This window comes from Plecotus auritus (assembly GCF_963455305.1).
Source record: "Plecotus auritus genome assembly, chromosome: 10".
Taxonomy (NCBI): Eukaryota; Metazoa; Chordata; class Mammalia; order Chiroptera; family Vespertilionidae; genus Plecotus; species Plecotus auritus.
The window spans coordinates 10,547,616-10,560,088 of record NC_137785.1 but is presented as its reverse complement, the minus strand read 5'-3'; the positions used below and the strand labels follow the sequence as shown (position 1 = coordinate 10,560,088).

Below are 12,473 nucleotides of genomic sequence, written 5' to 3'. Positions count from 1 at the left end.
GAGAGAGAGGGGTGAGAGAAGAGACTCAAGGAGACAGGGAGAGCTAGAGGAGGAAGCAGGAAAGTGGGAAAGAAGGACCTGGGGCCTACAGGGGCTCCCCGAGGTCAGGGGAACCAGGATCCCCATGTGGTCTCAGCCTGCTCGTTCTGTTGTGGGTGTTCCCCGGGGGGTCAAAAAGGAAGAGGAGGCAGCAAGGACGAGAAGGAGCTGGGGTGGGTGGCCCAGTCAGAGCTCTTCTTCCCACCCTCCTGAGACACCCCCCACCCGCCTTCCCAGGATGCAGCAAGAGGTGGAGCCCCTGAGCTCCTCCACCCTGGGCAGCCCCAGCATGCACAGGGAAGCAGGTATACTAAGCGGTGCCTGTGTGTGTATGTGTGTGTGTGTGTGTGTGTGTGTGTGTGTGTGGAGGCGGGGGTAGCTGGGAATTTTCATGTATTGAGTGGTAGACTTGGCCTGCGGTGTGGCCTCCAGGGAGTCACAGGCCTTCCCAAGAGAGAGCCACCCGGACTCTCAGGTCGACCAGTACCTTTTGGACCTCACACTACATTTCCCATGAGCCTCTGCAGTTCCCTGGCCAATGTTCTGGACACCGAACTACATTTCCCATGAGCCCCTGGGGCCCCAACTACTCTTCTGAGGCCATTATCTCCCTCAGAAGCCCTGCCCTGATCCTTCACACTCTTCTTTTTTAATTAATTAATTTTTAATTGATTTCAGAGAGGAATGGAAAGGGAGAGAGAGAGAGAGAGAGAAAAACATTAATGATGGGAGTCATTGATCGGCTGCCTCTTGCATGCCCTCTACTGGGGATTGAGCCCCTATCCCAGGCATGTGCCCTGACTGGGAATCCAGCCCTGACTGGGAATCCAACCCTGACCTCCTGGTTCATAGGTCAATGCTCAACCACTGAGCCACACCGGCTGGGCCCTCACACTCTTCTTGTCTTTCACACTGAGCTCAGCATCTTCCCAAAAGTCACTCCTTCTCCCTGCTTCCCATCTTCTAATGACCCCACCGCCAACCTGATCACTGGGCTAGATCCCAGGTGCTGCCCCCATCCCCTCCCACAGCCATCAGTCCCCAGCTCCATCTCCCCCCGACTCTCTCTGCCCCACCCCTGCCGCTGCATCCCACAGCCCCAGCTCAGCTCTTGTCCTCTTTCCTATGGACCTTCTCTCAGCCTAACGGCCTGGTCTCCAGTTTCTCCCCTCCAGCCATGGCCCACATGGCTCCAGAGGGGTCTTCCTGACACCAGCGCGGATTCTGTCTCTCCCCTGCTCACAGCTCTCCCTCTTTCCTCATCACTCCAGGGACAGAGTCCCAGACCCTCAGCCTGGTGGTCCAGGCCCCGTGTGGCCTGACACCAGCCCATAACTTCAGGCTCAGGTTCCAGGGCTCCCTACTTGCGCACTCATTCGTTGTCTCATTCAACATTTATTGAATAATGTATCTGGGTAAAAGTGCATTTGCCTAGCAGGTAATAGAAATGAGACTTAGTGTAGTGTAAAGCATAAGAAAGTCATTATCTCACCCAAAATGAAGCCCACAGGTGGGATGGGTTTGGTTGAGTCAGCAGCTCAATGATGCCATTGAGAGCTCAGTGTCCATTTCCCTGCTTTTTGGTCTGGGATACAGTCCCTTTGCACGCCAGCTAACTTCATGGTCACAGGACAGCTGCCACAGTTCCAGGCATCACTTCCAGAGATCTTCATCTTCAGAACTCCCAAATGATCTCATATTTCACTGATCAGCACCTGCTCACTCTTATCTCAATTGCTGGCAGAAGGAATGAAATTATCACATTTAGTCAGCTCAACTCCAGCTACCCATCAGGTGGAAGAGTTTTTTAAAACCTATACCTAATTGCACTTCAGATCCAATTTAACCTGAATCTCTAGGATTGGGGTCTTAGCATCTATCTGGTTTTTAAATGTTTACCAGGTAATTATGATGAACAGTGGGGTTGGAAGGCATTGGTTTAAATGTGATGGGATATCCCCGAGGGGACTGGAGATCAGTGAGCCTCCCCTGAGTTGCCTGGGTGAGGAATGGACCTTCCCCCTCAAAAGAGGGAAGAAGGATAGGAATGGCTGACAAGGTCTCCTTTCTGGTGTCTGCTATAAGCACCTACTCGGTGCCAGGTGCTATCCTAGGCATAGCAAATGCCCTGCTTGCAAAACAGACTCCACGTCTCTGTCCTCTGTTCTTGTGTCTTTGAAGAACTCTATTTTTGGAGACCCACCTTCCATCATCTCTAACCTAGACTGACTGAGGCACTTACCTGATCAATATAATCTGTGTCTAGCTCCAGAAAAGCTGAGTGGGATTGAGTTGACCAGTTGGCTGGTTTTGTCTATCAACACGTGCTCATTTTTAGTTTTGCTGTTTTCTTTGTGGTATTTTGGAACCAATAACATTTTCAGCTCATCTGGCTGCAAACTTTGGCCTAGGGCAGTGGTCGGCAAACTCATTAGTCAACAGAGCGGCAAACTGCGGCTCTTTGGCCCCTTGAGTGTGGCTCTTCCACAAAATACCACGGCCTGGGCGAGTCTATTTTGAAGAAGTGGCGTTAGAAGAAGTTTAAGTTTAAAAAATTTGGCTCTCAAAAGAAATTTCAATCATTGTACTGTTGATATTTGGCTCTGTTGACTAATGAGTTTACCGACCACTGGCCTAGGGCAGTGGTCGGCAAACTCATTAGTCAACAGAGCGGCAAACCGTGGCTTGTGGCTCGCGAGCCGCAGTTTGCCGACCACTGGCCTAGGGCATTAGCAAGCCCGTGGGTCCCAAGCATTTTGCCTGTAGAGCCTAATGAATGAAATGACGCAGCCTGTGCTCAGGCAGGGAGGGCGGACACGAAACACAGCGTCTCACAAATAATTAATAACCCACCATGGCCGTAAGTGCTCCTGAATCTTGGGGCTGAAGAGGATTCTGGGAAGTTTCTGCAGATGACCATTTCTCTTTTGCTTAAAGACCAAGGTCCCGAGGCAGGAGGAGACAGGGAGAGTTCCAATCACAGAAGTGTTTCTGGAATGAGGATGGCCAGCCTGGCCAGGCTGAAGACACCAGCAGGGTCAGATCATCTGTGGTCTTGTGAGCCACAGGGAGAACGTGGACTTAATTTACCTTGAGGGTGATGGGGGTGCGCCAATTGAGAAGCCTTGGGAGGAAGCGGGCAGCATGATCAGCTTAGTATTTCCAAATGCTATTCTGATGGGGTGACTAGAGAGGAATTAGGAGGCTGTTGTCTGGACAAGAGTGGGGTGAGAGGCAGGAGACTGTGGGGCTGGGGACACAGACTGTGGATCCGGACACCTAGATTTTTATCCTGATTCTGTCGCTTTGGGCTCTGTGACCTTGGGCAAGCCACTTAACCTCTCTGTGCTTCTATGTCATCGTTTGCTAAACTACACTATCCCAGAAGGTTGTCGTGCGGATGCAGTGGAAAGCACTTGTGAAAGTGCTTGGCTCTTTAAGAGGGACTGTAACCATGGAGTTATTGCTAAGTGGACGGAGAAGCAGATTCTTGTGTTGAAGGGATGGAGGGGAATGGTCAGAGAGGTCAACAGGAGTGACCACGCACAGGGCAGGTGCTTCTCAAAGGGGGTCTTGTTAAATGCCTGTTCTGACCCAGTAGGTCTGGGGTGGACCCTGAAGGCAAAAGGAAGCCGCTGATGACTGTAAGCGTGGGATGCTGAGACGTACAAATCACCTCCGCTGTCCTGTGGGAACATGTGGGAGGCGGGAGGACGGGGAGCAGAGCCCTGAAGTCAAAGAGCACCAGGAGCACAGTGGTGACAGCTCAGTGCCGGAGGCAGCCTGTGCCGGCTCACAGGAGCCCATCATTGAGTTTTGCAAACTGGTTGTTAAAACCATGGGTAGCATGAAATTGGTCATGGTGGGAGTATTGACACCAGGAAAACTGGCAAATGCTGCCTGTGGGGTGTGTGTGTGTGTGTGTGTGTGTGTGTGTGTGTGTGAGAGAGAGAGAGAGAGGGGGGGGGATAGAGAGAGATTTGAATTTATTGACTTGTAATGACGGAGACCATAACACATGCCACATCTGAGTAAGGGGGTGTCAGAGAGGACCCTATAGGAGCTGAGCTGCCTTAGGGGACTTTGGAGGGTTCAGGGAAACCGGGCTCTGCTCTGGACCAGATGCTGGCAGGAAGTGGAGGCCAGTCCTGAGGCAGGAGCAATGAATGGGGCTAGCACTATGATTGGAAAAGCAGCAGCATCTGACCCACGCGGGGGTTGTTGGGGCACATTTTATTGTGTTGAGATAAGATCCTGCAGTGCTCTTCATTTTATCTTGCTCCGTCAGGGTCACAGGGTGGCCTTGGCTGATGGTGGTGTTCTGTGAAACTATGTCGACGAGAGAGCAGCGGGGCCCGACTGGGATGCCGGGCCAGCTCCTGGCTGTCGGGAGCCGCATTCCCCTTTGTCCAGCTGCTGTAACAAAGAGACCCCAAACACAATGACATTAAGAAGTCAGTTTAGAGCCCAGCTGGCATGGCTCAGTGATTGAGCATTGACCTCTGAACCAGGAAGTCACGGTTTGATTCCTGGTCAGGGCACATGTTCAGGTTGCAGGCTCAATTCCCAGGAGGGGGAGTGTAGGAGGCAGCCAATTGATGTTTCTCTCTCATCGATGCTTCTATCTCTATCCCTCTCTCTTCCCCTCTCTCCAAAAAATCAATAAAAATAGCCGAAACCGGTTTGGCTCAGTGGATAGAGCGTCGGCCTGCGGACTGAAGGGTCCCGGGTTCGATTCCGGTCAAGGGCATGTACCTTGGTTGCGGGCACATCCCCAGTGGGAGGTGTGCAGGAGGCAGCTGATCGATGTTTCTCTCTCATCGATGTTTCTAGCTCTCTATCCCTCTCCCTTCCTCTCTGTAAAATATCAATAAAATATATTTTAAAAATATATATTAAAAAAATCAATAAAAATAACATATTTCAAAGTGAAAGCTATTGTGGATTTCATGGGTGATGGGAAGGAAAAAAAAAAAAAGAGTGTATTTCTCTCTTGTGTAATGAGAAGCAGGTGTTCCAGATCAGTGGGACATCTCACCCCATAAGATGACTCAGGGACCCAGGTTCCCTCTGTAATGTGGCTCCCCCATCTTTAGTTTGGCTGAAGCTGGCTTATGGCCACATCCACATCCTGAACTATCTTCTTTTAAACAAATGACTCCAAAGATGCACCGTCACTCCCTCTAACACTGTGGGTGAGATCCTGGTCACGTGGCCACACCTAGGTGCGAGGGAGCTTGGTAACGGTTGCCTCTAGCTGGGCGACCACGTGCAGGTAGAACTTCAGGATTGCAGAGGAAGAGGAAAATGTGAGGCAGCTAGCAGCTGGCCATAAAGGACCAGGGAGCCGACCATGGGGTTGTCTAGAAGGGCCCAGTCAAGTTCCAATCGGGAGGCTTAATCACATGTGAGCAGCGCTCAGGGCAGCTGGGTTCTCTGTCTCCAGGGGCCCTCCTTGTGGACCTCGAGACCTCAGAAGAGACCCAGGCCTGGAGCCTGTGCAGGCCCAACAAGTCCTCGTGAGTAGCCCCTGGCCCCATGATTTCTGACTTCAGCTCCCTGCAGTGCAATGGCAGTGACCCCTGGCCTTGGAGCTCCTTGCTGCCCATTGGCTCTCTCCCCAGGAAGCAGTACCTGCGCCAGGTCGTAGCAGAATATGAAACGCTGGACCGAGAGCTCCCGTGCATCCGGAAGTTCCTCATGCCACCCACTGCCCAGCCCCTCTGCCTGTGCATGGAGACCTCGGTGAGCGGCCCCTTGCCCTGCGGCCCTGGGTGGGGTGATGGAAAGGGCACAGGCACAGAGCCAGGCTCTGGGCTTACCAGCTGTGGGCTTGGCACCAGCACAGGTTGCTGAAAATTGATTGTGAATTTGTCAAAGAGTCAATTGGCGGATGCATCACTGCTGATGCCAGAGGGGCAGGGAGAGGGGGAGCACGAGGGGCAGAGAAGGGCAGAGAGGGGGGAGACTGAGGACAAAGGGCGTCTGCTAGTCCATCTACTCTGAAATCCTGTAAAGTTTACAGATATAGCAAACACCTGAGGAAAAGCTCATGTTTTTAATAGATTCCGTGAACTGGTGATTTAGGGTACAAATCCTTTGGCAGACCCTGACCTCAGTCAGAGGTGATAACTATCAGGGTCTCACTCGGGCAGGAGCTGAGCGAGAAGACTGGGCATTAGTGGACATTTACATTGCCAGGCACCGCGCAGAGGCCCTCCCTCAGCGATCTGGGGGACTTCACCCCAACACAAGGACTGCTGTCCTCACTTTAGGCACAAATCTCCATCCCATTGTTTCTCTTCTTTATGGCTTTGAATGTGGGACCTCCTTCCTCCACCCCCCACCCCCAAAGCTTGCCTTCCTGGAGGAGACCAATTTTATGACTTCGTTTTAGTTCCTCTAAAATTGTATATGCTATGACGACGGCATTACCTTCGACATGGTACTCTCATGCTGAAAACGTGATGATTCATGTGTGCTTCTGAACATTAAATAGACTCACAGGAAGTTAAAACCCCCTATGACCCTTCGTTTTTGACAACTGAAGATCTAATCCTGCGGTCCCCAACCTTTTGGACCTCACGGACCACCAGTGGCCCGAGGACCGCCGTTGGTGACTGCTGATCTAATCTATAGATATAAAAGCCTAAGCGACCGAATGACTGGTTGACCGGTCGCTGTGACGTGCACTGACCACCAGGGGGCAGACACTCAGCGCAGGAGCTGCCCCCTGGTGGTCATTGCACTCCCACAGCAGGAGCGCCACAAAGCTGATGGATGGGCGCCAGATGTGGCCCAGCTCATGGCTGGCAAGCGCAGCTGTGGTGGCAGGAGCCTCTCCTGCCTCTGGCGGTGCTACTGAGCGGAGCAGTGGGCCGGGATGAGCGGGAGCAGGCAGAGCCCCACCGGGCTAGAGCTCTTCCCCGGCCACCTGCTGCTTTGTGCACTACTGTGGGGATCAGTCCAAAACCGGCAGTCCGACAGCCCCCCAGGGGTCCCGGATTGCCAGAGGGCGCAGGGCAGGCTGAGGGACCCCACTGGTGCACGAATCCGTGCACCAGGCCTCTAGTGTGAATGTAAGAGGGAAAGTGTGTGACTTAAATCTTTGTGAAAATCTTCAAGAGCTGCTGAAAGCTTGCCACCCAGTGCAGGTTGCTGGGAAGGTTTTCAGTAGATTGGTCAAGTGGGCCCCTATGGTGGCTTCTGACAAATCAGTTGGTGAGAATTGATATTTTGGAGAATGACCTTGAATGACAGTAGATGCTTTTCTACCTGGGAGATGCCTGTCCTCCCTGCTCTGATGAGAGAGGGACGGGACCCTTTGATCAGGTGTGATCCTTGCCCCTGGAATGCCACCTGGGACTCTGGCAAGTTCTGCAAGTGGGGTTGCAGGGCGGGGGGGGGGGGGCGCTACTTCTGAACCCGGAATGTACTCGGTGTCACCGGCTGAGGCTCGCTCTCCGACTCCCCCAGCCTGAGCAGGACCTTACCCACCTAGAGGTGCTGGAGGCGCTGGAGGCCGAACTACCTGGGGCCATGGAGAGCGGCGGCGTGAGCAGCATCCGCTTTGAGAACATGAACGTCATCTGTGGGACCGCGGGGCGCAGGAACCGGTGAGCCCGCCGTGGGCCTGGGGCCTGGAGCCTGGAGCGACCCGTAAAGGTGGAGCGGTGGAGAGGCAGGGCAGGGCCTCAAGGGATCTGGAGGAGCAGACCCTGGGGGACTTGAGGAGAGGGGCGGGGCTTGGGAGGGTGGGACCTACTTAGGGGTGGGGGCGGGGTCCAAGGGGCTGAGGGCGGGTCCGGGAAGTTAAAGTGGGGGAGGGCGGGGCCTGGAGCATCTGGAGAAGAACAAAGTTTATGTAAGGCGAGATGATGAAGAGTTTGAGTGGGAACAGGGAAGGGAGCCAAGAGTGATGAGCGCGGTGAAGGGGCAGGGCCAGGTGAGATCAGAGAGAAGGCGGGAGCCGAAGTGAAGGGATTTTGAATCGCTCAGGTGATGACCAGGACGGGCCAGACCGAGGCGTGGGGGCGGGGCCTTGGATTGAGCGCAGTGCAAGGGCGGGGCCCTGAGTGATTGGCGTGTAGCTGGGGGTGGGTCCAGGAGTGTCAGAGATGGAAACACAGGCCTGAGAGCCACACTGAAAGGCTGGGCTTGGACGGAGAAGGGGGCGGGGTCTAGAACTGCTGGGTGAAGGTCTGGCCAGGGAGCGGCGGTTTGAAAGCGAATAGCCTCGACAGGCCGCGCTTAGAGGACGAAACCGGGCTGAGAGAGAGGACTGGGCCTGGAATGACCCAGTGAGGGTCGAAGGGCAGGGCTGGGGAGGGGTTTCGGGACGGGGGGACTGGTTGAGGAACCGGAATGGGTAAACGAACAGGGACCTGGCAGGGACATTGCGACGATCAAAGGCGGGGCTGGGAGCACCAGCGATCACCCAGCCGTCTCCACCCCTGCCCTTCTCCTCCCGGCCCGGCCCCTCTCAGGTGGCTCATCACGGTCTCGGACTTCCAGACCCGCTCGCGCCTGCTGCGCACGGGGCTCCGCCTCCGCGGGTCGGCGCACCCGCTTCTGCGCCACGACGAACTGCTGCTGAGCGATTACCGCCTGCACCTCCGCCGCTCCCTGGTCCGACGGCGCATGCTCGAGGCTCTGGGGGCGGAGCCGACCGAGGAAGACTGACAAGTGGGGGGCGGACTCTGGCCGCGCTTGCGCACCGCCTGGCGGGTTCAGGCTATTCACCCAGACCCGCCCCCCCAGGAAAGGGGCGTGTCCTCCCCAGGAAGGAGGCGGGGCCGGCTCGAGGGGGTGGATACTGTGAGTTTAATTATAAAGAATGACCTGGTACAAAAGCCATTTCTCTCTGCAAAATCTTGGTGGGTAGCCAGGGGAGATGCTGGGGGGGAGGGTCGAACCCCCATAATAGAATCCCGCCTTCCTAGTCTTCCCCCAGTCCCTGCAAACGGACGCCTGGGTCCCAGTGCCTTGAGGGATGAACTGAGGCCCCGCGTCCCGACCCCACGCTCGGCGAGAAGCAGACGTCCAGACCCGCCCCCCTCTTCTTCCTCTTCCCACCCCCCTTGGAAGACAGTTCTCCGGGCTTTTATTACAGGTTTTTTTTTCTGGATTTTTTTGTGTGTTCTAGGGTGTTTTTTTGTATTTTCTTTTGTTATTGTAACTTTTTGCTTTGTCTCTCCTCTCAGCCCCGCGTTGCAGCCCCATCCAGTCCCTTCCCCCTCCCACCCCTACCTCTCCTCCCCCCCCCACCCCCTACACCCTCCCCAACCCCGCGGCACCCATCCAGAATGAACAAGCCCTTGATAGACAGGCGCCGCGCAGGCCCCCTGCGGACGGGGGGCATCCGACAAGGGGGAGGGGGCGGGTAGGGGTCCAGCGCGACCTCCACCCCCTCCTTGCCACCCCTCCCCCCTCCCAGGACCCTCCCACAAGGTTCCCCGCAGATCCCTGACGTGGTAAGGGGAGAGGGCTGCAAGCACCCTCCCCCCCATGGACGGAGCCCCCCCCTCGGGGGTGGGGGCAGAAGAGGGGGAATGGGCTTGGGGGAAGGAGGGGGAGCTCCCTTCTTTGGCAGCTGAACATGGGGGACCTGAGGGCGATGCCCTCCCCCCTTTACCCACAGTAGGGGAGGGGGCTTCCCAGGGGAAGGGGTGGTTTAAAATTCCCAAGCCCCAGGAATAGAGGGAGGGGGGAAGCGTGCAGGAAGGAACAGCCATGCTGGAGGGGGCAGTTTCTTGGAGAGACTTGAAGGGCTGGGGGGCGGGGGGAGGACGGTCTTCGTGCAAAATGGAAAGACAGATGGCCAGGAACGACTGGGAAGAGTGAGAGGAGGGAGCATGTGCCAGAGGGCACAGCCTTCAGCCGGGAGAGGACGCGTGGTGAGCAGGAAGTGACTGTGCGGAGGGTCCTCTCTTGCCAGAGAGAGAAAAGCGGGTGAAGACGTAAGAGAACAGCAGAGTGAGAAGGGCTGCGAGCTGTTCCTTCCCAGGACAGAAAACACAGCTGCCAGGAAAGGAAACGGTCCGACAGGCCGGGAGTGTGGAGGGGGCCCGTGTGCAAAAGGCCAGTGTTCCCCAAGGGAGATGGAGAACGTCGCCCAGGAGCTGACAAGAATAAGGCAAAACTCAGGAATAAGTGCGCAGCAAAGCCAGGGTGCGGGGGCATCCTGAAAGAACAGAAAGGGGCTTCCGAAACGCAGCGGAAATGCGGGAGGATGCGTGTGCAAGAATGCGTGTGCAAGAATGCGTGTGCGAGACGGTTCACAAAAGAGTCGATGGGGATGGACAAAGATTTGGAAGAGGAAGGGGCGAGAGAGTGGGAGCCTGGCAGGGAGGAGAGGAATGAGCATTGAGAGAGAAACAGTTCCCGGGAAGCCGGTGTGCAAGCCACGCGATTGAAGTGACAGTGCGAGGGGGCGGGGCAAGGAGGGGGGCGTGGTGTCACGTGACAGGCAGCGGTGAGCAGAGGAAGAATGTAGGGTTCAAGAATAAGAGGGCAAAGTGTTTAAAGAAAACGGAGAGATGTGCCAGATGGCGAGTGTGCAAGGGTTGAACAGAGAGAAGGGTATTCCAGAGAATAAGTGTGTGCACAGAGCCTGTGAGCGGGGGAGGAGGAGGGTGTCCCAAGTGTGTCTGCAGCAAGGGCCCAGAGATTTCCAGGAGTGAGGTGGATGGGGCGTGCGCCCAGGGGAGAGCGTGCAAGCCAGAGCCGGAGAGCGCAGGGGGCGTGGCGCCTGGGAGGAGAGGTGAGATGTGTGCGAGGGGAGCAGAGCTGAGGCCTCGCAGGACAGAAGCAAAGGCGGTGTGTGCAAGACAGCGAGGGGGCAGATTTGTGCAAAATTGTAGCCCGGGGAGGGGAGAGAGGCAAGCAGGCGTGCAAAGGAGCGTGCAAGAGGCTGGGGGGCCGCTGTGTGTGCTAAGGGAGAGGGGAGGCGGGGAGAACGGAGGGGCCTGGAGAAGGGGGAAAGGGTTGTTAGAGGGGTGGCAGGTGGTGGAATCTGAGGGCACCCCCTTCCCCTGTGGCCTGGGGGACGACCCCCCCACCCAGTCAGGCTTGGGGCTGGCCCTCTATGGCTCTGTCAGTCCCCCCTCCCCAGAATCGACCCTTCCCTCCTCCTCCATCCCCCTCTGATCTCTTCCATGCCCACCCCCTCGGCTCCCAGCTGCACACACAGTCTCCATTAGCTGCCCCCTCCTGTGAGGTGCAAATGTCTGGCTGGAATCAGGCCACCCGGTGACCTCCAGCCTCGGGAGATGAGGGCAGGGCACAGTTGTAGCAATGTCCCTGGCCCAGGGAGAGAATAAAGGTCAGGGGTCAGAGGTCCAGAGGCCGGCGAGCTCGAGGGTTCTGTGGACGGGCTGGTCCGTCCAAGCCAGCCATCACCTCTCCAGGAAAAATTTGAGAGCCCGGTCGATGTTCATGCGGTGGCCCACCCGGGTCACGCCCAGGTCCACGTAGTCCTCCTTGGTCAAGGCGGGCAGGTGGGAGCCATCGATCTCGTGGTCCAGGAAGCGGGCTCGGTGCTCCGCCAAGCCCAGCCACTCGAGCCAATCAGCCACATCGAACTTGGTCCAGAACCCCAGAGGCTTAGCGCCGAAAGGCTTGTCCGGGGGCAGCGAAAGCAGGCGGGTCGGTGAGAGGGAGCGGGAGGCCCCGGACAAGGCTCCACCGAGGCCCCCAGACATCCCCGGGTGCGGTGGCACAAAGACGGGGGCGAAGGGGTCGGCCGAGCCTCCGGCCCCTCCAGTGGGAGAGCTGCGGATGTCAAAGAGGCCCGGATAGAGGGGTCCAGAAGGCAGGATGGGCAGGGACGAGGGCCGGGGCGCAGGGCTGACCTTGTGCTCCGAAGTGGGCAGGAGCGAGGGGCTGGGGGCCCGGCGGAGCAGGGGCGGCCGCATCTCGAATTCCACACCCTGGAGGTGGCGGGTGGACGTGGAGGAGGAGGCCGAGGGTGAGGTGGCCCCTGGGGCCGGAGCAGCGGAAGGGACCCCGGTCCCTGTGGGAAGTGGCGGCAGGGGTGTTTTGGGCCAGTTCTGAAACAGGCTGCTCACAGGTTTGGAGAGGAGCGAGGACTGGGAGTCTTCGGAGAGTCTGGAATGTGACAAGGGCGGGGTGGAGGGCAGGGGGTGGGGGGTAAGGGCAGGTGAGAGAGAGGAAGAGGTCGAGATGTAGGGAGAGAGGAAGACATAGGGGTGGGATAAAGAGATAGAGAAGAGAGATGGGAAGAAAGAGAAGGAGCAAGGGGGGAAGATGGATGTCAGGACAGAAATGGAGGGAGAGAAAAATGAGAGGACAGGGAGAGGGTGACAGTCAAGAGAGATGAAAGAAAAAGAGACATTAAGTGATAATAATAATCATCTCCACCACTTACTGATGCTCATGTGTGCCAGGCATTGTTCTAAGTGCTTTACATATCG

The 12,473-nt window shown here is 56.6% G+C and overlaps 2 protein-coding genes across 6 annotated transcripts in view; one reads left to right on the top strand and one right to left on the bottom strand.

Annotated features, from left to right (window-relative positions):
- Nucleotides 1–277: 277 nt before the first annotated feature.
- LOC308235359 (uncharacterized protein C19orf81) lies at nt 278–8,721 on the top strand (the record flags this gene model as incomplete). Its single annotated transcript, XM_080644107.1, has 5 exons — nt 278–344; nt 5,486–5,558; nt 5,664–5,784; nt 7,516–7,655; nt 8,526–8,721. The coding sequence occupies 5 exons, from the start codon at nt 278–280 to the stop codon at nt 8,719–8,721; spliced, it is 597 nt and encodes a 198-aa protein (XP_080500233.1).
- Nucleotides 8,722–8,847: 126 nt separating this feature from the next.
- SHANK1 (SH3 and multiple ankyrin repeat domains 1) overlaps nt 8,848–12,473 on the bottom strand; it is a 51,783-nt gene continuing 48,157 nt past the window's right edge. For 4 of the 5 annotated variants that reach the window (XM_080645068.1, XM_080645071.1, XM_080645069.1 and 1 more), the window contains one exon: nt 8,848–12,147. In XM_080645068.1, the coding sequence (XP_080501194.1) occupies nt 11,436–12,147 (712 nt within the window). In that variant the 3' untranslated portion in view covers nt 8,848–11,435. The remainder of the gene's footprint in view (nt 12,148–12,473) is intronic. The other variant, XM_080645072.1, reaches the window with a different exon arrangement.